At 40.5% G+C, this 23,961-nt stretch overlaps 1 protein-coding gene across 3 annotated transcripts in view; it reads left to right on the top strand.

The window, feature by feature from the left end:
• MLH3 (MUTL protein homolog 3) overlaps window positions 1–22,399 on the top strand; it is a 91,831-nt gene extending 69,432 nt beyond the window's left edge. For 2 of the 3 annotated variants that reach the window (XM_088951904.1, XM_088951905.1), the window contains 10 exons: window positions 12,466–12,539; window positions 12,634–12,831; window positions 19,902–19,946; window positions 20,049–20,102; window positions 20,236–20,336; window positions 20,956–21,004; window positions 21,285–21,344; window positions 21,439–21,511; window positions 21,628–21,713; window positions 22,066–22,399. In XM_088951904.1, coding sequence (XP_088808030.1) covers window positions 12,466–12,539; window positions 12,634–12,831; window positions 19,902–19,946; window positions 20,049–20,102; window positions 20,236–20,336; window positions 20,956–21,004; window positions 21,285–21,344; window positions 21,439–21,511; window positions 21,628–21,713; window positions 22,066–22,248 — 923 coding nt within the window. In that variant the 3' untranslated portion in view covers window positions 22,249–22,399. The remainder of the gene's footprint in view (window positions 1–12,465; window positions 12,540–12,633; window positions 12,832–19,901; window positions 19,947–20,048; window positions 20,103–20,235; window positions 20,337–20,955; window positions 21,005–21,284; window positions 21,345–21,438; window positions 21,512–21,627; window positions 21,714–22,065) is intronic. The other variant, XR_016101232.1, reaches the window with a different exon arrangement.
• Window positions 22,400–23,961: the final 1,562 nt, after the last annotated feature.

Here is a 23,961-nt window from a genome sequence, read left to right as displayed (position 1 = left end):
AAACAAATTGGTTCAAGATTTGAACCTGGCTCTGATACCACTGAAGGAATGAGAGATCCATCGTATGGATGCCCAAATCTTGCGGAATAAAGGGGTGAATTTCAAAAAATTTTCTCTCCCTTCAACTGGGAATCGCATTCCCTATTTAGAAAATCATATTTTCAAGGATCAATCTTGAACCATAAACTGAACCAGATCTGAACCAAAAGTAGTAGGAGAAGATTATACCTGATACAGAAAAACAATATCTCCCAACGAAGGTGTTCACGCCCAAGGAAGGATCCAAAGACTGCTCCCACTGAAGATGGCGCAGTGCAGGATGGAGCAGAATCAACAGTATTCTTCTCCAAGAATTCTGTCATTCGCAAGAAACAGCAAGATGGCACATGAGCACAGCTTCCTATCAATTCTTTCTCAAAGAACTGATGTCAAGATCGAATCTTGACTTCTCCCACAATTGGAGATCGAACTGGCAAACTGGGCGGCAAGAACAAGGAGGCGGCAAGAAAGAATTCTGCAGGGTTGCTTAATTATTTTTCTGTGTTTTTCAACACTAAAGAGGTTGTGAATATGTCTTTTCTAAAGGCTGCCGCCCCCTCCTCCTTTTGTAACCCCAAAAGATCATCTCCTAATCCAATTAGGAGTTGCTGATCCAAATATGATTTGGATCAGACCTCTCTTTAGGTGATAAGGATAAACCCTTATTTTATCTGCAGATTAGATCAGCCTTCTCCTAATCTCATTAGGAGGTTTCTAGTCTGAATCATATTCAGATCTGGATTCTTTGAGTGGATAGGGTTAAGACCCTATCCTATCTACTGATACATCTCAGAATTCGCCCATATTTAACTTATTAAATAAGTCTAGTTCGAAATGGGCTTTAGGCCCATTAAGCTTATGTGCTAACTTAACCTTCCTAACTGCTGCCTAGTTGGGCTTCCTTGTATGGCGTAGGACCCAAGCATTGATCTACACATCACCCATCAAATGGGCTCTATGGGCCCAACACTTACCCTAAGTGGTCCCTGGGCCAAGCCACCTTGTAACACCCAGGACTATGGGCAGATGCAAAATTAGCCCATCAGGTATTATCCTCAATGGTCTTACACTTAACCTCTCAGCCCATAATGAACATACACTGCCCGACAAGAGAGAACCTCTCCCTCGGCTGCAAGGAACAGTGTTGCACTCTCCACTTATATGGATCCCGGGAATTAAAACCTTTTGCAAACCTTTTAGAAACTATAATATATATACTTTTACATCTCATATAAAATATATTTTGCAAAACAAATCTCAACGATTGAAATCGGCTGCTGGCAATCTTGGTTTCCATCAGTGAGAGTGCATCCCCGATCATTACCTTTGTCCGACAAAGGGGCTGATCTTGTCACTATGATCACTCACTCAGATGAATTCTCTGACTGTCCCAACATACCCAGGTTTTGACCCCCGCTAAGGATCTCACTGATTGGTACATCAAAGACAACCCAATCTGACACTTAGTGTTGTATCATAATCGAGTCTAGGGGTCGGGTGTAACTTTCCAGTTTTGCCCATCAATCTACAAGGTCCAGGGCAATACTGGAAATCTGGTCAAGTTCAAAGATTCAACTAATCCTACACTGAATGTGCTTAGGGTCTCACCTTGGCAGCTGAGACAGGCCACCCCAATCGACTTGGTGGCACAACAGTGTCAGCCTTATCAGGATAGGTCTCCCCAGACCGACCCACTGGCTGTGAACATTCCAAACTAGCACGAGTCTCATTAAGTGTTTAGTTTAAGGGTTTTACACAGAAACATACCAAGGGAACATGAATCAAATATGCACTTTTATTCATTTACAATAAACTCATAAAGTACATCTTTCTGATTGAAGCTAAGGGCATACAAAACTGTTCAACACTTCAAACACTTCACCCATATCACTGCCCAGCCTAGTATTTGTTTCCATAGGTGTTTTAGTTGGTTTAGCACCTAACAAACATGTTTCTTCTAGCAAATCAAACACATATTTCCTCTGACACAAATTAATACCATACTTAGATCTTGCTACTTTTATGCCCAAGAAATATTTCAATTTACCAAGGTCCTTTGTTTGAAAATGTTTTTGTAGAAAAGTCTTCAACATATCAATGCCCATTTTTTCATTCCCGGTAATTACAATATCATCTACGTACACCACCAGTAGTATTTTTCCTGCTAGAGAGTCATGACTGAAGACGGAATGATCAACTTGGCACTGTTTCATACCAAACTTCTTTATCACCTCACTGAACCTACCAAACCATGTTCGAGGAGATTGTTTAAGCCCATATATAACCTTCTTTAGTCTGCATACCTTACCATCCTCCCCCTGAGCAACAAACCCTGGTGGTTGCTCCATGTAGACCTCCTCGAGCAAATCACCAAGCAAAAAGGCCTTCTTGATATCAAGCTGATATAGGGGCCAATCAGACATAGCTACAAGAGAGATCACAACACGGACTGACCCTATCTTGGGGAGAAGGTCTTTGTGTAGTCAATACCATAGGTTTGGGAGTACCCTTTTGCAACCAATCGAGCTTTCAGATGCTCAACACTACCATCAGATAAATACTTAACAGTATAAACCCACTTACAACCGGCAGCCTGCTTCCCAGGAGGAAGAGCAGTGAGGTCCCAAGTATGAAGTAGAGCTGAGAACTCTTCTTCCATTGCACGACACCACCCTGGAGAGGCAAGGGCTTCCTGGACTTCCTTAGGGACAACAACTGAGGATACCAAAGAGATAAACTAGCGATGGGAGGCGGAAAGGTGAGTGAGTGAAACATGATTAGAAATAGGATGAAGGGTGCAGGTGCGTTTACCTTTCCACAAGGCAATGGGAAGATCAAGATCAGATACTGGGTTTGGGGCTAGTGTGGAGACAACTGTCGACAGTGATGGAGTTGGAGGAGTAGCAGCCGGTACACGTGGGTGATGTGTATACACATGACAGATAGATGGGCGTTCAACAGGTGGTGGCGCTGGAGGTATGGACTTGGTCACGACTGGAACAAGGGAAACAGAATCGGCAACTGGAAGTGGAAGAGGGGGAGCTGATGAGGAGGAAGAAGCATCACCAGAAACCAAGAAAAACAGAGTAGACTCAAAGAAGGTAACATCAACACACACAAAGGAACGTCGAGAACTAGGATGGTAACACTTATACCCTTTCTGGGTCCGAGAATAAGCAAGGAAGATGCACTTAAGGGATCGTGCATCTAACTTGTCGTTCCCAGGGCTTAGATTATGGACAAAGCAGACACACCTAAATACCCGAGGAGAAAGAGGAAACGGAAACAAGGTGGGAAACAAGGTAGTAAATGGTGAATGACCATCAAGGATAGACGTGGGAATCCGATTAATCAAGAAGCAAGAAGTAAGCATCGCATCACTCCAAAAGGGTTTGGGAACATTCATGTGATGCATGAGGGATCGTGCTGTTTCCAAGAGATGATGATTCTTTCTCTCAGCCACCCCATTTTGTTGTGGAGTGTAGGTACATGAGGTCTGATGTATAATGCCATGTTGGTCCAAGTATTCTTGAAATGATGAAGATAAATATTCACGGACATTATCAAAACGAAAAATTTTAATGTGAACACCAAATTGAATGTGAATCTCAGCATAAAATTTCTAGAAGATGGTAAACAATTCACTTCTTTCTTTCATTAAAAGAGCCACGTCTTCCTTGAAAAATCATCAACAAAAATGACAAAATATCTGTGTCCATTGTATGACATCACTTTATAAGGACCCCAAACATCCGAGTGAATCAAAGAAAAAGGACTCGACACACGGTTATCAACTCTAGAACTAAAGGGAACACAATGGTGTTTCCTAAACTGACACAACTCGCAATCTAAAACAGAAAGTTGACTCAACGAAGGAACCAAAGATTTCAAAACTTTCAGCGAATGATGACCAAATCGACAGTGCCACTGGAGATGAGAGAGAGATGGCTGGAGAGTTGTTGATGTTCTTCCACCACCGTCAAGATAATACAATCCTCCAGTTTCATGCCCTCCACCAATCTTAATCCTCGTCTTGAGATCCTAAAAAACACACATAGAAGGGTAAAAGGTAATGGAACAATTAAGTGACTTGGTCAGCTTACTAACAGATTGTGATGTTGAGCAATGAGAGAGGGAAGAAAACACACCTGGAGTTCCAGTCATGTGATCGGAGGCTCCAGATTCAATAATCCAGGGATTGGATGTGGATGCCAAACAAGCCATACCTGAGTGTGCGAAAGTAGTCATGTTCTGCTGAAATGTGGATTGGACAAACTTGTCATACTCATCACAGGGAACACTCACCATCTCCTTCCCGGGACCATCTGTGGATGTAGGAGGCATCTGATCAGTTGAACAATTCTCTTGTCTGAAACTGGAACTAGTGTCACTAGTCATGGCATTATTGGCCCAGGTTGAGGGTGGACCATGCAAGTCATAGCAATAATTAATGGTATGCCCATCCATACCACAATGAGTACACATCCTCGGACCCGAGCCACGTCCTCTACCACGGGCTCCCCCTAAATCTCTACCTCCAGTACGACCACCACCACGGTTATATGTAGGTCCACCACCACCACTCCAGCCATATACCGGACCACTGTTACCACCACGGCCAGATTGAGCTCCTCGAGCTCCACCTCTAATACTACGACCCCTTGACACTGCAAAGGCTGATCTATCTGAGACATTAGAGTTCTCAGTAGATCCAATAGAAGTCCTCCGAAGTCGAGCAAACATCTCTTCTAAAGAAGGGAGAGCTAACCCTCCTAGTATTTGAGCCCGTACTGGTTCATACTCAGATTTCAGCCCACCAAAAATTGAGTCACGTCAAGTTGCTCTCTCTATTGTTGATGAATTTTGACATCAGAAGTGAGGGGGTGATAAAATTCAACTCATTACGGATGTTTCTCATACTAGCATAATACTCCTCAAGACTCTGATTGCCCTGTTGCAGATTAAAGTATTCTTGATACAGCTGATATACTCTGGTTGTATTGTCTTGACCAGAATACAACTTCTTAGCATGGTCCCACACATCTTTGGCAGTGTCAAGAAACATGAAATTTACACTAATCTTGGGTTCCATACTATTCCATCACACTGATCACACTGGTTTCAGCACTTGTTATTGCTGAAGGTTGCACTCTTTACACCACAAACCCTACCCTACGACTACCCGAAATCTCATCACTATATGAGCACCACTCCTTCGAATCACACAAAAAAAAAACAGCATAAACCCTAACACACTACAGTTTGAAATCTCATCATACGATCTGAAACATACTTCCTATTTGATTCATAACATAAAATATGCATAGAAATCTCTTACCTCATCACTTGAAAGACAAACCACACGAGAAGAAAATCAGTCCACACAAGACACCCACTGCACCACACGAATCAACCATTTTCTCTTCATCGATTAGGGGAGGGCTTCTTAGAAACCACAGCAACCGACCACACAAGACACAAATGGAGGCATAGAAACCTCCAAGGGAAGAGGGCGACCACTCCTTTTCAGCCCTTTCCCTTATCTCCAATTGGTGGCAGAGAAATCAAGGGAAAACCCTAGATTGAGTGCATAGAGAACAGAAATCTGGGCAGATCCGAGTTGCTTAGTTGTGCTCTGATACCATGTTATAATTCGGCGCCTTTGAGTTCTGTTAGTCTGATAACAGACAAGAAGAAAGAGGAAGAAAGAAGGAAGAAAGAAGGAAGAAAGAGAGAGAGAAAGGAGGAGAAAAGGAGAGGAGAAAAGTCTGGTTCGAATTAGGGAAAAGTCACCCTTCCATTCAACCAGACATGTTTTTATATTATTAATATAATGGAAAAGACACATGTGCCCTTATTTAACTGAGGGACACTAGTTCTAATATAATATTACAGATCAGCAACCTCAACATAAGTATAAAGACATAAATACCCCTACACTAACAACTTTCTATTTTCTTCTTTTCCTATAACAAAAATAAGGGTTCAGCCCCTATATTTTTTGAATTTTAATTTCCTTATTCCTTTTCTTCTCATGAATATGTTGATTTTCTATACTTTAATATGAAATTTATACTTTTCTTATGAGAATCATGAATAATTATTAAAGAAATATGGTTATGGTACCTAGGGAACTACCCTAAGATCTATGCTTTTAACATAAAAAATCTATCGCCTAGGTGATGCCTAGGCACCCAACCTAGGCAACTAGGCGACTAGGCGCCCCCTAGTCACTTAGCCTCGCCTTGAAAACTATGTGTTGAAATTTGACCTGCCCTAGAATTCTGTCTTGTTCGTTGACCGTAAAGTAAAGTAAACAGCAAGTAGGAAAGGAAAGAAGAAGAGAGAAAAGAGAGGAAAGAGAGAAAGGCTAGTTCGAATTAGAGAAAGATAATCTCCCTAGATTCGGCCAGACCTGTTATTATATTATTAACTTATCGAAAAAGACTTAAGTGCCCTTTTTTAAGTAAGAAGCACTCGAACTAACATAACAGTACACATCAACTTTCTCAACAAGTACAAAGACCGAAATACCCCTTCACTAACACCACTAACACTCCTCCTCAAGCTGGTGAGTATATATCATATAATCCCAACTTGTTACATATGTAGTCCACTCTCCCTCGACTCAAACCTTTTGTAAACAAGTCTGCCCACTGGTTTCCCGTACTAACATATGCGGTTTCTATCACCCCATTCAGCACCTTCTCTCTCACAAAATGACAGTCAACTTCGATGTGCTTGGTTCTTTCATGAAACACCGGATTGGAAGAGATATGAACTGCTGCCTGATTGTCACAATAGAGCTTCATTAGAGTACTGATGTCATATCCTATCTCCTGTAGAAGGTTCCTCAGCCACACTAATTCATAAGCAGTATGTGCCATGACCCTATATTCTGCTTCTACACTGCTTATTGCCACAACTGTTTACTTCTTACTTTTCCACGTTACCAGGTTACCCCCCAGAAAGGTGCAATAGCTTGTGGTGGATCATCTATCAGACATAGAACCAGCCCAATCAGCATCGGTGTATCCTTCTACTACTAGTTTTCCTCCACTCCTGTACAGCAAACCACGACTAGGAGCTCCTTTCAGATACCTCACAATCCTTAGCACTGCATTTCAATGTGGGACCAAAGGTTTCTGCATGAACTGACTCACCACACTAACCGCAAATGAAAGGTCTGGCCGAGTAATGGTTAGATAGTTTAGTTTGCATACAAGTCGTCGATATCTGCCAGGGTCTTCAAATACTTCACCTATATCATTGTTCAACCTCGTATTTGTTTCCATAGGTGTCTCAGCTGGTTTAGTACCCAACAACCCTGTTTCTTCCAGTAAATCAAGCACATATTTCCTCTGACACAAATTAATGCCATGCTTAGATTTTGCTACCTCTATGCCCAAAAGTATTTCAACTTGCCAAGGTCCTTTGTCTGAAAGTGTTCCTGTAGGAATGCCTTCAATCTGTCAATGCCCATTTTATCATTCCCAATCACAACGATATCATCCACATACACCACCAATATTATTTTGCTTGCTGAAGAGTCAAAACTGAAGACAGAGTGATCAACTTGGCACTGTTTCATACCAAACTTCTTGACCACCTCACTGAACCTACCAAACCATGCTCGAGGGGACTGTTTAAGTCCATAAATAGCCTTCTTAAGTCTGCATACCTTACCATCCTCCCCCTGAGCTACAAACCCTGGTGGTTGCTCCATGTAGACCTCCTCGAGCAAACCACCATGCAAAAAGGCATTTTTGATATCTAGCTGATGGAGAGGCCAATCATACATAGCTGCAAGGGAGATGACGACACGAACTGACCCTATCTTAGCAACCGGGGAGAATGTCTCTGTGTAGTCAATGCCATAGGTTTGGGAGTAACCTTTGGCAACCAGCCACGCCTTCAGGTGCTCAACACGACCATCTGGCAAGTACTTAACACTATACACCCACTTACAACCGATAGCTTGCTTCCCAGGAGGAAGAGCGGTGAGATCCCAAGTGTGATTATGATGCAGAGCAAAGAGCTCTTCTTCCATAGCACGGCACCACTCTGGAGAGGTAAGGGCTTCCTGGACATCCTTAGGAACAACCACGAAGGATAACAAAGAGATGAACTGGCGATGGGAGGCGGAGAGGTGGGTAAGTGAAACAAAATTGGAAATAGGGTGAAGGGTGCAAGTACGTTTACCTTTCCGGAAGGCAATAGGAAGATCTAGGTCGGAGGCTGGTGTCGGAGCTGGAGCTGGATCTGTCGACGGTGATGAAGCTGGAGGAGCTGCAGTCGGTACACGTGGGCGATGTGTATACACGTGACGGATGGGTGGATGGTCAACCGATGGTGGCACCGGAGGCAAGGACGTAGGCATGACTGGAACCAGAGGAGGTGGATCAGCCACAGGAAGAGGAAGAGGAGGTGGTGATGAGGAGGAAGCAGCAGCATCGGACCCGACGAAGAACGGAGTAGACTCGAAGAATGTAACATCAGCACAGACCAAGGAACCACGAGAATTGGGATGATAACACTTGTACCCTTTCTGAGTTCGGGAATAGCCAAGGAAGATACACTTCAGGGAACGTGCATCTAACTTGTCAGTCCCGGGACCCAGATTATGAACGAAGCAGACACACCCAAATACCCGAGGAGGAAGCGGAAACAGAGACATGTTGGGGAATAAGACACTAAAAGGAGAACGACCATCAAGGATAGACGTGGGCATCCGATTAATTAAGAAACAAGAGGTGAGCATTGCATCGCTCCAAAAGGTTTTGGGAACATTCATGTGGTGCATGAGTGAGCATGCCGTTTCTACAAGATGGCGGTTCTTTCTCTCAGCCACCCCATTTTGTTGCGGAGTGTAAGTACATGAAGTTTGGTGTATAATGCCATGTTGGTCCAAGTATTCTTGAAAAGATGAAGACAAGTATTCACGTCCATTATCAGAACGGAAAATTTTGATGTGAACGCCAAATTGATTGCGGATCTCAGCATAAAATTTTTGGAAGATGGCAATTAATTCTTTTCTTTCTTTCATTAAATAGAGCCACGTCATTCTTGAACAGTCATCAACAAAAATAACATAATATCGGTATCCATTATATGACATCACTTTATAAGGACCCCAAACATCTGAATGAACTAAAGAAAAAAGACTCGACACACGGTTATCGACCCTAGAACGAAAGGGAACACGATGGTGTTTCCCAAATTGACATGACTCACAATCTAAAACAGAAAGTTGACTCAATGAAGGGACTAAGGACTGCAACACTTTCAGCGAAGGATGACCAAATCTACAATGCCACTGGAGAGGAGAAATGGACGACTGAAGAGCCGTCGACGTTCGTCCACCACCATCAAGATAATACATTTCACCGGCTTCATGCCCTCCACCAATCTTCATCCCCGTCTTGAGATCCTGAAAAACACACATAGAAGGGTAAAATGTGATGGAGCACTTAAGGGACTTGGTCAGCTTACTAATAGACATAAGATTAAATGGAAGCTTAGGTACATATAAAACAGAGGATAGGGATACAGGGTCTAGGTCAACATTACCAACACCACAGATAGATGATGTGGAGCCATTAGCAAGGGTAACAGATTGTGATGTTGAGCAATGAGTGAGAGATGAAAACACACCTGGAGTTCCCGTCATGTGATCGGAGGCTCCAGAGTCAATAAGCCAGGGGTTGGGTGTGGATGCCAAACAAGCCATACCTGAGTGTGCAAAGGAAGTTGTGTTCTGCTGTGACTTGGATTAAACAAACCTCTCATACTCATCCCGAGGAACACTCATCATCTCCTTGCCTGGGCCATCTGAGGGAGTAGAAGGCATCAGGTCAGCTGACCGGTTCTCCTGTCTAGAGCTGAAACTGGTGTCACTAGTCATGGCATGGTTGGCCCACGTCGAGGGAGGACCATGTAAGTCGTAGCAGTAGTTAATGGTATGTCCATCCAATCCACAACGAGTACACTTCCGTGGACCCGAGCCACGTCCTCTACCACGAGCTCCCCCTGAATCTTTGCCTCCAGTACGACCGCCACCACGGGTATGTGTAGATCCACCCCTACCACTTCTGCCAGGCTGGGCTCCTCGAGCCCCACTTCTGCCACCTCGACCTCTCGACACTGCAAATGCTGATTTATCGGAGACATTAGAATCCATAGATCCAATGGAAGCCCTCCGAAGACGAGTAAACACCTCCTCTAAAGATGGAAGAGCAGATCCCCCTAGTATCTGAGCTCGTACTGGTTCATACTCAGACTTCAGCCCCACTAGAAACCGTGTCACATCAAGCTGCTCTCGTTGTTGCTGTTGAACTTTGACATCAGAAGTGAGAGGATGATAAACATTTAACTCATTACGGATATTCCTCACACTGGCATAGTACTCCTCAAGGCTCTGACTTCCCTGTTGCAGATTGAAGTATTCTTGATACAGTTGATATACCCTAGTGGTATTATCCTGACCTGAATAGAGTTTCTTAGCATGATCCCACACCTCTTTGGCTGTGTCAAGAAACATGAAGTTCACACTGATTTTGGGTTCCATACTGTTCCACAACCATGTAATGATCTGTGCATCTTCCTGTTCCCAGTCTTCATACTCTTGAGAATTAGCGGGGGGTTCCTCGTCTCTTATATGCTTCACTTTCTTCTTTGCCTTCAGAAAAACCTCTACAGACCTGGCCCAAGGGACATAATTCTCTCCATTCAGTTTAATGGAGATCATTTGGACATTCAGGTAGTCAGTAGAGATCATGACACTAGGTTTACTATCACTGTTATCTGCCATTGCCGAACTCCCTTATCACTGAATTCTGAGCACTGAATTATGAGCACTACACACAGACACTTCATCGAAATCTGCACACTGATTTCTGCAGTATTAAATGCTGAAAACTGCAACACCACAACCCCTACTCACCGAAGTCTACACACTGATTTCAGCGATATCAAGTGCTGAAAACCACACTGGAAGTTTCACCAGTAAGTAGATACTATTGCCCTTCAAATCACACAAACCAGAATAAACCCTAGCATAAACCCTAGCATACTGCAATCGAAACCCATCATGCGAATTGTACTACACCTCTCATGTATTCCATAACAGAAAATATGCATAAAAAAAACTTTACCTCATCGCCTAAAGGCCAACCACACGAAGGGCTGAGACACCACTGCCCCACACGTACCAGCCCTAACTAGGGCTTAGAAACCACAGCAACCAATCACCAACGACACAATTGGAGGCATAGGAACCTCCTAGGGAAGAGGGCGATCACTCCTTTTCAGCCCTTTTCCCAGTCTCCTACTCACAGCTGAGAAACCCAAGAGAAACCCTAATTCGAATGCGCAGAAGACAGAATTCTAGCAAGTCTGATTTGTTGAACCTCGCTCTGATACCATGTTGAAGTTTGACCTGCCCTAGAATTCTGTCTTGTTCGTTGACTGTAAAGTAAAGTAAACAGCAAGTAGGAAAGGAAAGAAGAAGAGAGAAAAGAGAGGAAAGAGAGAAAGGCTGGTTCGAATTAGAGAAAGATAATCTCCCTAGATTCGGCCAGACCTGTTATTATATTATTAACTTATTGGAAAAGACTTAAGTGCCCTTCTTTAAGTAAGAAGCACTCGAACTAACATAACAGTGCACATCAACCTTCTCAACAAGTACAAAGACCGAAATACCCCTTCACTAACACCACTAACACTATGGATCTCAGAAATTTTTGAGACTATTGATAGGAGATGGGATTGTCAACTTCACCAACCATTGCGTGCAGCTGGTTTCTATTTGATCCTTCAATTTTATTATGATGATGCGGAAAGAATTGATTCAGATGAAGAGATTATAAATGGCCTTTATAAAGTAATCCAGATGTTTGAAGGTGACAAGAACAAGCTGAATACAATCATTGATGAATTATCAAGGTATAAGAATGCAGAAGGGATTTTTGGTAATAACATGGCTATTTAGCAGAGAAAGATAAAAACACAGGGTAAATATTCATATATAGTCAATTAATATATGTGTCTTGTTATTTAAATAATTGCTATCTTTATTTATTCAACCAGGCAGTTTCCAGGTGAAATGATCAAAACTGTCAAAATACAAGACCCAGTCAGCAGCTTGGTCAATGGTTTTTGTCCTCTGCGTCAATGATGGTTTGCAAACACTGATTGTGACCACTGAAAAGGGAATAATGCCTTGAACACTTTTATCATTGATGTATTGAAGATTTTATCAACCATGAATCTTAAACTCATCTGAAGTTTAAGAATAATTAATAAATTGGCAGCTAACTTTGAAGGATGGAAATTTCTCTTGCATATTGCATTTCTTATTATTGGACGTTACTTTTTTCCTTCCAAAGAAAGCAAAAAATATTCATTACTAGTCTCTTGCTTTTGCAGGCTTCTATCCTGTTGATATGGAAGATCCAAAACTTTCCTGGGTCAAGTGGCAAGATGACAATCCACAGGCTCCAGTTAAAGAACATGAGCATTTTACAATTAGTAAGCTTATAACATATATAGGTTTTCACCATTACCTCACTGATGTTTTGTGCTCTTCACCTTTAGGATGATGATGCGCCAGAGAAACTGCATGATCCAAATGATATACTTGATATCTCGTCTGGGATCTTGCACCTTACCGGTGATTCTTTAGTTCCCAAATCTATCAGTAAAGATTGCCTTGAAGATGCCAGGGTTCTCCTACAACTGGACAAAAAATTTATCCCTGTCATAGCAGGTGGAACACTAGCTATCATTGACCAGGTGGGCTTTTTTATTTTTATTTTATTTTTTGATGGGCATTGACCAGGTTGGCTTTCTGCTTTACTTTATAGTAGCTGTTTCCTGATCTTAGCATGCCTTCTCTGCTACTACAGAACCTCTGTTTTTTTTTACTTTTTAACTGTATGACTTGGAGTTTGTGATCAGATGTGTAAAAGATTTCAAGTGGGATTTTTTTTTATTTTCTCATTTAACGACTGGAAGAAGGAGAGGTCCATGGTCCCCAAAAGTCTCAAAATATCCACTTATGGTCCTATATTTCTATGTAACAGTATCCTTCCAATGGAAATTTATGTACCCCACCTTGAATGCATCACGTAAGAATCCCTCCAGTTATACTCTTATGCCTTTTTTGTTCCTAATGTTTTTTTCCCATTTCCAGCTCTTAATTTTCCTAGTTTTTTCAATCAACTTCTAGTCTTAATTAATCTTTTCTGAAAAATCTTAAATTGGGCTTTAGGTTTCTAGATTTTTTTCCTTTATTTTTTTCAACTTTTAATTGTCCTTGCTCCTTGGGTACTTAGATTATTATCAATGTCAATAATATTCTGGAATTGGTTTTATCTAAAATTTTCTCAACTTTTTTTGATAACTGAAACTTTATTGATTTGATAATAAAGGAATCAAATGAATTAGTGTCACAAATTGAGCTAAGCACTCTTTCTGATTGTTTAGCTCCAGATATCTACCCCCTAACCATTATTACGTCAAAATCCATCCAGTCCATGGACGATTCATCCCCAATACAGTTGGTGTCTATGAACCCCATGTCTAGCCAATGCTTCAACTAGAACATAGGCCAATCATTTTACCCAGGTTTACCTTCTTATGATGTGTCTGTACATCCAAGGGCCTTCAGTCTTGCTTTTAATCCATCCACTACCACCTTGGAGCCCCCCACTGCTAGACTATTGTAATTTATTACGAGATTATAGGTTGTAATTATAGGCTGTAATTATGGAGTTAGGTTGTAATTATAGGTTGTAATTATGGAGTATTAGCCCAATTAGGAATAGCTTGATTATAGGAATTAGATTTTCTTCCTATTTTAGTATCTACAAGGCTGTATATATATGTACTATTTTCTCAGTTGAAGAAGATATCAATTTCTTCCAATTCTTGTTCTATCACATGGTATCAGAGCTGGAGACACCAATTCCAGTCTGACATTAATTTCTGGTTTTCTTCCCATTGCTGCCCAAGTGAGCAGCTTTGAATTCTTTACGTTGCCCAAGTGAGCAGAAGCTGCGATCTCTAGGTCACCCATTCCGAGTGACATCTACATCTCACCAACCCTACCAGTGGAAGCGGAATCCTTAGATCGGCCTACCCACCAAGTCGCATTGCCGGAAACCCAGTGAGTGAGCCACACGCGCCGCCACCAATTTCTGCCCCTCCGTCATGCGGTGCCACCAGTTTCTACTCCTCCGTCACGCGCCAGAGCGTGGAGGCACGTGTGACGGACCCACCTTCACCGGTCTCTTTTCCGACGATCGCCTCAGCCTCGGTGTTACTCCTATGGTGTTTGTTTGCCCATTAGGAAAGTCTTTATTCTCTGTTCTTCTTATACAGTTGATATTTCGGTGATGCCAGTTGTGATTTCTTGCTGTTTGGGTGTTGCATCTGCTGTCGATTCTGTTTAAGTGTGTTTTATTGGCTTTGCTGGTTGTCAAAAGTCTATTTTCTTGTGTTTATGATGGCGGTTGAACAGAAGAACTTGGCTATGCCTAGTGTTATCCCTATTCTGTCTAAAATCACTGAACAAAAACTAAATGGAACTAATTATTTAGACTAGAGTAAGATTGTTTGTTTGTATTTACGGGGTATCTCTAAGGACAACCATCTAACTAAGGACCCTCCTATTGATGAGACTCATACTAAATGGCTAAGAGTTGACGCTCAATTGTTTTTGCAAATCCATAATTCTATTGAGAATGAGTACGTCGGTCATGTCTCTCACTGTGAGTTTGTAAAAGAACTAATGGAATATTTGGCTTTTCTATTCTCTAGTAAAGAAAATATTTCCCGTATTTTTTATGTTTGCAAGGCATTCTATCGGGCTGAGCAACAGGATCAGTCTCTTTAGACATATTTCATGAATTTCCAACGCACTTATGAGGAATTGAACGCCTTGTTACCTTTCAATACTGATATCAAAGTTCAGCAGACTCAACGTGAACAGATGGCTATTATGAGTTTTTTGGCTGGCCTTAATCCTCAATTTGATGGTGCTAAGTCACAGATTCTGTCTAATCCTAAGATTACCTCTTTAAAGGAGGTCTTTACTAGGGTCCTTCGTACAGATACTAGTTCCCATACCTAACCTGTACAACAACCTAGTGCACTTGTCAGTCAGAATAGTGGATCAACTGGCCTGTCTCGTTCTCAGAATAGTAGCAGAGGGGGCAGTAATAGTGGTCGGAATGCTGGAACTCAGGACACAGGGGGTGTAGTTTGCTACTATTGTCATGAACCAGGTCACACTAAAAGGACTTGACAGAAATTGCTAAAGAAAAACCAGAAGTCTTCTGGGTCTCAGTCAGCTCATGTTGTAACTGCGAGTGATGCTCCTCATCCATCGTCAGATCAGACCATTACAATTTCTGCAAATAAGTATGCGAAATTTGCCCAGTATCAAGAGGCATTAAAGAACTCCTCTCAGTCCATCACTGCCCTTGCTGAGTCAGGTAAAACCAATACATGTCCTCTTTCATCTTCCTCTCAGTGGGTCATTGATTCTGGTGCAACAGATCATATGACAGGTAATCCTAGTCTCTTTTCCACTTTCCAATCACACACTTTTCCTTCTTCAGTCACCTTAGCAGATGGTTCTATTTCTTCAGTCCTTGGTCCTGGCACTATCAATCCCACACCAACACTTTCTTTGTCATCCGTATTGAGTTTACCAAAATTTTCTTTAAATTTGTTATCTGTTAGCAAACTCACTCGTACTCTTAACTGTTGTATCACATTCTTTCCTGATCATTGTCTGTTTCAGGATCTTATGACGAAGAAGATTATTGGTAAAGGATGAGAATCAGGAGGTCTGTACATTTTGGATACCTAGAAACCCCAGACCGTTGCCTGTTCTAGTACTTTATCTCCTTTTGAAGCTCATTGTCGATTGGGGCATCCATCTTTACCTTTGTTAAAGAAGTTATGTCCTCAGTTTCATGATGTATCTTCTTTAGATTGTGAGTGTTATCAGTTTGCAAAACATCATCGTCTATCATCTGTTTCTCGAGTTAATCAAAGGGCTAGTCATGCTTTTGAGTTGGTACATTTAGATGTTTGGGGCCTTGTCCCATTATGTCTAAGACTGGATTTCGATATTTTGTTACCTTTGTGGATGATTTTTCTCATTTGACCTGGCTTTATTTATTGAAATCTCATTCTGAGTTGCTTTCACATTTTAAAACCTTTTGTGCTAAAATAAAAACCCAGTTTGATGTGTCTGTACAAAAATTGCGAAGTGATAATGCCAAAGAATATTTCTCTGATTCCTTTCAGACCTACATGGCTCATAATGGAATACTCCATCAATCATTTTGTGTTGATACTCCATCTCAAAATGGAGTGGTTGAGAGAAAAAATAGACATCTTAAAACTGCCAGGGCTCTTTTATTTCAAACACATGTTCATAAACAGTTTTGGGCTGATGCTATTCCTACAACGTGTTTTTTGATTAATCGTATGCCCTCCACTATTCTAAATGATCAGATTCCTTATAAGATTTTGTTTCCTAATAAATTTGTGTTTCCTGTTGAACCTCGTATCTTTGGATGTTATTGTTTTGTTTGTGATGTTCGTTCGCAGGTTTCCAAATTGGACCCTAAGTCATTAAAATGTGTCTTCTTGGGATACTCTCGTCTCCAAAAAGGGTATAGGTGTTTTTCTCCTCTCTTGAACAGGTATCTTGTGTCAACTGATGTTACATTCCATAAACATCTTCCTTTCTTTACCGTTCCATCTACACCTGTGTGTCCATAAGAGGATGATGATCTACTAGTGTATCATGTCACCGGTCCAGACTCTAGTGTTGTTCCAATACCACCACCACCACCTTCTCAACCAAAACCACCTAGTACTCAAGTCTATTCTCAACGGCCTAATCCTCCTGTGACAAGTCTGGCACCAGTCTCTTCTTCGTCATCGGATCCAATGCCCAGTGACACTGATCTACCTATTGCTCTTCGGAAAGGTAAACGTCAGTGTACTTATCCAATTTCCTCTTATGTTACCTATGATCGTTTGTCCTCTACTTGTTCGTTTGTTGCCTCTCCTGATTCTGTAGGGATTCCCAAATCTGTTCACCAGGCCTTATCCCATCCTGGGTGGCGTGATGCCATGCTTGAGGAAATGAATGCCTTGATTGAGAATGGTACTTGGGATCTGGTCGATTTACCTGCTGGTAAGAAGGCAGTTGGATGCAAGTGGGTCTTTGCAGTCAAATTTAATTATGATGGATCAGTGGCTCACCTGGTGGCCAAAGGCTATGCACAGACATATGGAGTGGACTATTCTGATACTTTCTCCCCTGTGGCAAAATTGACTTCAGTTCGATTATTTATTTCTCTAACAGCTACATATGATTAGCCACTTTACCAGTTTGATATTAAAAATGCTTTCCTGCATGGAGATCTTCAGGAGGAGGTTTATATGGAGCAACCACCTGGGTTTGTTGCTCAGGGGGAGTCTGTGAAAGTTTGTCGTCTTCGAAAATCATTGTATGGACTAAAACAGAGTCCTCGAGCTTGGTTTGGAAAATTCAATAAGGCAGTAGAGAGGTTTGGTATGAGGAAGAGCAAATCTGACCATACTGTTTTCTATAAGCAGTCCACATTTGGCATCATTCTACTTGTTGTATATGTAGATGATATTGTTATCACTGGGAGTGACACGCAGGGAATCTCATCCTTGAATCCTTCTTGCAGAGCCAGTTCAATACTAAAGATTTGGGGCACCTAAAGTACTTATTGGGGATTGAGGTGGCAAGGAGTAAAAGAGGCATTTTCCTGTCTCAGAGGAAGTATGTTTTGGACCTGTTAACAGAAACTGGGAAACTGGGAGTCAAACCATGCAGTACTCCAATGCTTCCTAACCAGCAATTCACAAAGGATGGAGATGCTTTTGATGATCCTGAACGATATAGAAGATTAGTTGGAAAGTTGAACTATCTCACAGTGACTCGTCCTGACATTGCTTACTCAGTTAGTATTGTAAGTCAATTTATTTCCTCTCCTACAGTGCATCGTTGGGCAGCCTTAGAACAAATCTTGTGTTACTTGAAAGGAGCTCCTTGACAGGGGATACTGTACCGGAATCATGGTCACAGTAATAATGAGTGTTTTTCTGATGCGGGCTAGGCGAGTTCCAAGATTGATCGAAGGTCCACTACTAGCTATTGTGTTTTTGTTGGTGGTAATCTGGTTTCGTGGAAGAGTAAAAAGCAAAATGTGGTGTCGCGATCTAGTGCAGAATTTGAGTATAGAGCAATGGCACAAGCTTCGTGTGAGGTTATGTGGGTTTCTCAACTCTTAACTGAGGTCGGTCTAAAGTCTCAATTCCAGCGAAGCTATGGTGCAATAATCAAGTTGTGGTTCATATTGCTTTGAATCCAGTTTTTCGTGAATGAACTAAACATATTGAGATAGACTGTCATTTCGTTCGTGAGAAAATTCAACAAAACTTGATCTCTACAGCATATGTGAAGACTGGAGAGCAGTTAGGAGATATCTTTACAAAAGCTCTTAATGGAGCTCGGGTTTCTTATATTTGTAACAAGCTGGGCATGATTGACATCTATGCTCCATCTTGAGGGGGAGTAGTACGAGATTATATGTTGTAATTATAGGCTGTAATTATGGAGTATTAGCCCAATTAGGAATAGCTTGATTATAGGAATTAGATTTTCTTCCTATTTTAGTATCTACAAGACTGTATATATATATATATATATGTACTATTTTCTCAGTTGAAGAAGATATCAATTTCTTCCAATTCTTGTTCTATCACATAATTGAATGACTTTTCCATTCTTAATCCTTGTAACATTTCTATAACAGCTCTAGTGGAGTTACCATAGCCTCTAGGTCCAGAGTAGATAGTGTACCCGAGGCCTTGGCTTTCCCTTATACATCCCTGTACAAATACTCCTTCTCTAGCTAATCTGTCAGATAGAGTGTTAACCCATCTAGGGATCCACCTGAACAAGCAGTTCAGGCTGCTTTCAACAGATTTGGCTTTCCTAACCAAAGCTCAAAATCTCCAGGGAGGTTATCCTTCTGAAATATGCCTGGAAATAAAAACTTGGTAGTCACCTTCTATTAGTATATTTCTCCACCTGTGTTGTGCAATCAACTTGGGTCCTTGGATATAAGCCATCAACTTTGCTCTCAAGGAATTGTTGAAACCAACAGCCCCTGCAAAGATCAACAAAATGCTGCCTCTTTCATCCTTTGCCACCTCTCCCTCACCAGATTCACCAGGATTGCCCAGGCGCACCCGTCAAAGTTGAATTTCAGTCTGCCAGCTTCATGGGGTTGGCACTTAATCAACCTTTGTGCTCTTCTAATTGACATGCTGGCAATAATGTGCCATCCTCTTAACAAATCATCCATATTCACATCTTGGAATTCTTCACATTATCAGAATCAGTGTGCAATTCTCACTGTAATTAGATCAATTAGAGTTCCCACTTCTGGTTGTTTATTTTTAAATATCCTTGCATTTCTCTCCCTCCAAATGCTCCACATTACTGCATCTCATGTAAAATGCCATAACAGTTGCATTCTTTTGGTATGGCAGCCCATGATATTATTTGCCAAACCCAGAAGACAACAATACCATTTGTGTTTTTATTTTTCTGTTATTTTTCAAATGTTTTATGATTTGATAATCCTAGATCTTTTCTAGACGAACAACTCTTTTGAACTTAAGATCCTAATTCAGTTTTCTGCCTAGATCAAGTTAACAACATCCATAGTTGGAATTTCCTTTTGCCAGCCAGTTGCAAAGCACTAATTGGAAATTGCTAAATCTTTCTTTTACAGCATGCTGCAGATGAAAGGATCCGACTAGAAGAACTGCGCCGGAAGGTTAGTCTCATCTTTCAAAATTTCTTGCAATTAAACTTACCAATAAAAAAATGTTCTTGCAACTACACACATTGCAACTCATTAAGCTATTTGTGCTCTCAGGTATTGTCTGGTGAAGGAAGAACAGTTGCTTATCTGGATTCTGAACAAGAGTTGGTATGTACTATGTCTAGATTTGATGCTAACTCTGTTGCACTGACTATTCAACTTTGTATTTATTAACATCTTCTTGGTTCTTAAGTTATTTCATTAGTCATCTCAACCCGTGTTCCTACTTTTCAAATATCAGGTGCTACCTGAGATTGGATATCAGCTACTGCACAACTACACAGAACAGATAAATAATTGGGGTTGGATTTACAATAATCAGGTTTCCGGGTCCTTCACCAAGTAATTTGGATGTTCTTCCATGCCTATTGATTTTTTTTATTGTTCATTGTGTAAATTTTATTGATTATTCTAAAAAAATGTTATGTACAAGAGTTTTTGCCTTTTTTTAGGCTAATCTTCACCACCTAATCCCTTTCCATTGCAATTTTTTTACAATCGGTTCCCATTAGTTACACCCAAAACATTTATTCCCTAGTAACTCCTCTTATGAGTGAATTGGTAAGAGTGTTAGATGTTCTTGGTACCCATCAACTCTTGCTAAGCTGCTTATTTCTCTTAATATGTGCATATAACACCTAGTCCCTTGACTATTTTTCCTTATCCACCCTACAGCAGCTTGAGAATCTCTCTCCACTTCTATGTTGCTCAAATGAAGTCTTTTACTCAGCCTTAATCCTTGCAAGACATTTCTCTTAACATGTGCCTATTATGTTCCCTGCTTTGTTCTTAAGTTTATACCATAGATAATCAATTATTTATGAGATCTGACATGCTTTCTGCCTAGATTGCTTGAGGCTTGTAAATTTTCATTTCGAGGTTCCATACCCTGGAGAATCGTAATTGACATCACAACTCTCTGTTATGTACTTTTTAAAATCAATTTTGACCTCTTGTGCAGGAACTTGAATGTGCTAAATAGGCGGACTGCTACTGTCACACTTATTGCGGTGAAGATTCATTAATTTTACATTTTATTTGTATTGATTATTTCTTTTGCTGCTTTCCTGGGCCATGTTTAATTATAATTTAACAAAATCAAATGGACAAAAGTATTTTTAAGGTGTTAAATCATCTCTATAAAATGGACAAAGTTACGGAACTTGATCCAGATACTTGTACATGTTCAAAAATTTTGTACGAGTCAAATTCAGATAAAGCTTCTTGCCTCTTGCATGTTGTTGGATATGTTGTTACCCTAGTTTGTCTTCTTTTCAACCATCCGTGCAGGTACCTTGCATTTTAGGTGTCAAGTTGTCTGACAAAGATCTTGTAGAATTTCTTGAACAGGTGATTTTTCATGAACTTTTTTTTTATCTCGGTCATAACTGCTTTATTTTTCAACGTATGTCAATTTATTATTCAATTTTGCTTTGATCTCTAGCTTGCTGAGACAGATGGATCATCAACTATGCCACCATCTGTTCTTCGAATCCTTTGTTTTAAAGCATGCAGAGGTAGGCATATAAATTCTTCCTGTTTTCAAATATGCTGCAAATGCTGCAGAAAAGCCTTATGCTCAGACTCTCAGCCCGTTCTTTCTTGAAACAATTCATTGAATTTTATGATTAAGGTGCAATCATGTTCGGGGACTCATTGCTACCTTCAGAGTGTTCATTAATTGTTGAAGAACTAAAGCAGACTTCGTTATGCTTTCAGGTAAACGGTTTCATTGCTCTCCCAATAAGCAATGGGAAGTTCAGCATTTAGATGATTCAAAACCTATACCAAGTATTATGAAATATATCCCTACTACATATTCCCCAAAAGCCTGTAAAGTGGTATATTCAGACTGTTCATTATGAAATATATCCCTACTACGTTGTTCATTATTCTTGTTACTGAATTGCAATTATCAGAGAGTGATTTGGACTTCGAAGTGGTATATTCTGTATCCTTGTATTTATGCCAATGCCAGTATATACAACCAAATAGCCTCCTGGAGCACATTTATGTCTCCAAAAATCCCCAAATACCTTCCTTGATCTGACCTAGAAGAGTTGTATTGCAGTGCGCTCATGGGCGGCCAACTACTGCTCCTCTCGTCAACTTGGAGACATTGCATATGCAGATTTCCCAGCTTCAGTTGTTTCATGGGGGTTCAAATGAGCAGTGGCATGGGTTGCAACAGCATCAACCAAGCCTAGAACGTGCATCACAGCGTTTAAACTCAACCAGAGATAATTTTGGGTGAAGAAATTTTCCCTCCAAATAAAAATAGGTTTAGCAATCTCAAGTTGTATGCTTTTATTGATTTTAAATGCAGTATAGTTTTCTTCTCTTTTTTGATTTTGCATGTATGTAGTTGTTAGTTTGGAATTAATAATATAATAGCGGTTTGACCACCACGTGTCTATCTTGCTGATCTTAGGTTTGTGATGTGCTTCACCGAGTTATAAATAATATCTAACTAGTGGGAACCCGTGCATCGCACGGGATTTATTAAAAAAAAGCTAAATAATAAAAAGGGTCATATGTTAAAATACCTCTTGTAGTTTCATGGATTTACTAAAATCTACCTTATAGGTAGCATTTTATAAAACACCACTTATAATTTGTAATGGATTTAATCAATCTTCCATTAGATGATAGTGTTGACCCTAATGTTCATTTAAATAAATTTAATCAAAAGAAAATAAAAATAAAAATTTTAGTAAGACATGGGCAACCACTTTATTGGCGACATTTGTTCAATTTTGTTTTTTATATAAAAAAAAATGTTAGGGATATTTTTGGAATGATGGGTCTAAGGGCAAAACAAACAGTCCTTAATGAAATCATGGACCTAAGGCCCCGATCTCGACTCTGAAATTAACCTCCATCCCCGATCCCTAATGGGGATTGGCTCCCCGTGGGGACCTGAATCCTTAAAAGGTTTTCAGATAATAGTATTTTTTTAAATAAATAAAAATTTTAAATTATAAATAATGTTTTAAATATATTTTGATATATATCAATAATATAATAGTATATTGGATAAAATGAAAGAAGGTAGACTGGATCTCTGCAATTTCCGAACGATGGCACGACGGTGAGAAGTATTGATAGCAACTCTCCTGGCAAGTCTGTGAAGATGGGAGATTTTGTGGAGGTAGGCCGTTGGAAAAAAAGTTTTAAAGATTGAATCTAAGGAGCTCCTATTTGAGGAACTGAGATTAAATGGTCAGTTGAGCTTGAAAATCAGGGGAGCAAAGAGAGGGATGGTGTTGTTAGAAGGCTTGGGGTAATTGAAGAGTTCAAGGAGTTTGTGGAAGGTGCAAGTAACAAAGGCAAACAAAATAGTTGGAAAGAGCTTCTCTCAGAAACTGGAAGAAGGTTTGTTGTAGAGTGTAAGAGAAACCTTATTTTATTTCTTTGACAAATTTTTTTGGCAAGGGTAGAAAGCATATGGTTTGCTTCCCAAAAGGAAGGAAGGAAGAGTCTGGGCTGGAAGGCAGTTCATGGCACCTTATGTGAACTGTTGCAACGCATGGGTGCTAAAAGAGAAGTAATAGTAAAAAGGAAGATAAGTATGGTGAGCAATAGTAAGCAAGAGACTCTTTTAGTGATAGTTGGGACAGGTAAATACAGAATGAGAGTAAACATACAGAGAGGTGATTGGGAAAGTAAACTGATAGTTAAAGCTTCAGCTCACATTCTAGACTGGAGGAAAGTTGTAGATCTGTTAACAACAAGTTTAAAGTTGAAGAGCACATTTTGAGAAAGACAAGGCTTTGCTGGATTTGCTTGAGAATAGAGTAGAAGTTGAGGCATTAAATATCCAAGCCAAAACTTGGAAACTTCACAGTATCAAAATGGTGTATGGGATCAAACTCCAAAGATTTTTTTGTTGAAGATGGAGTGCTGGTGCGTCTCTTAGGCAAGAAACTGCTGAAGCCATTGCTTTGATGTGTGGAGGATCACCAGG

This window comes from Nelumbo lutea, chromosome 6 (assembly GCF_056320005.1).
Source record: "Nelumbo lutea isolate HS-2025 chromosome 6, American lotus-T2T, whole genome shotgun sequence".
Taxonomy (NCBI): domain Eukaryota; kingdom Viridiplantae; phylum Streptophyta; class Magnoliopsida; order Proteales; family Nelumbonaceae; genus Nelumbo; species Nelumbo lutea.
Note: the sequence above shows the minus strand (reverse complement) of the source record. Positions and strands in the feature narration are given on the sequence as shown.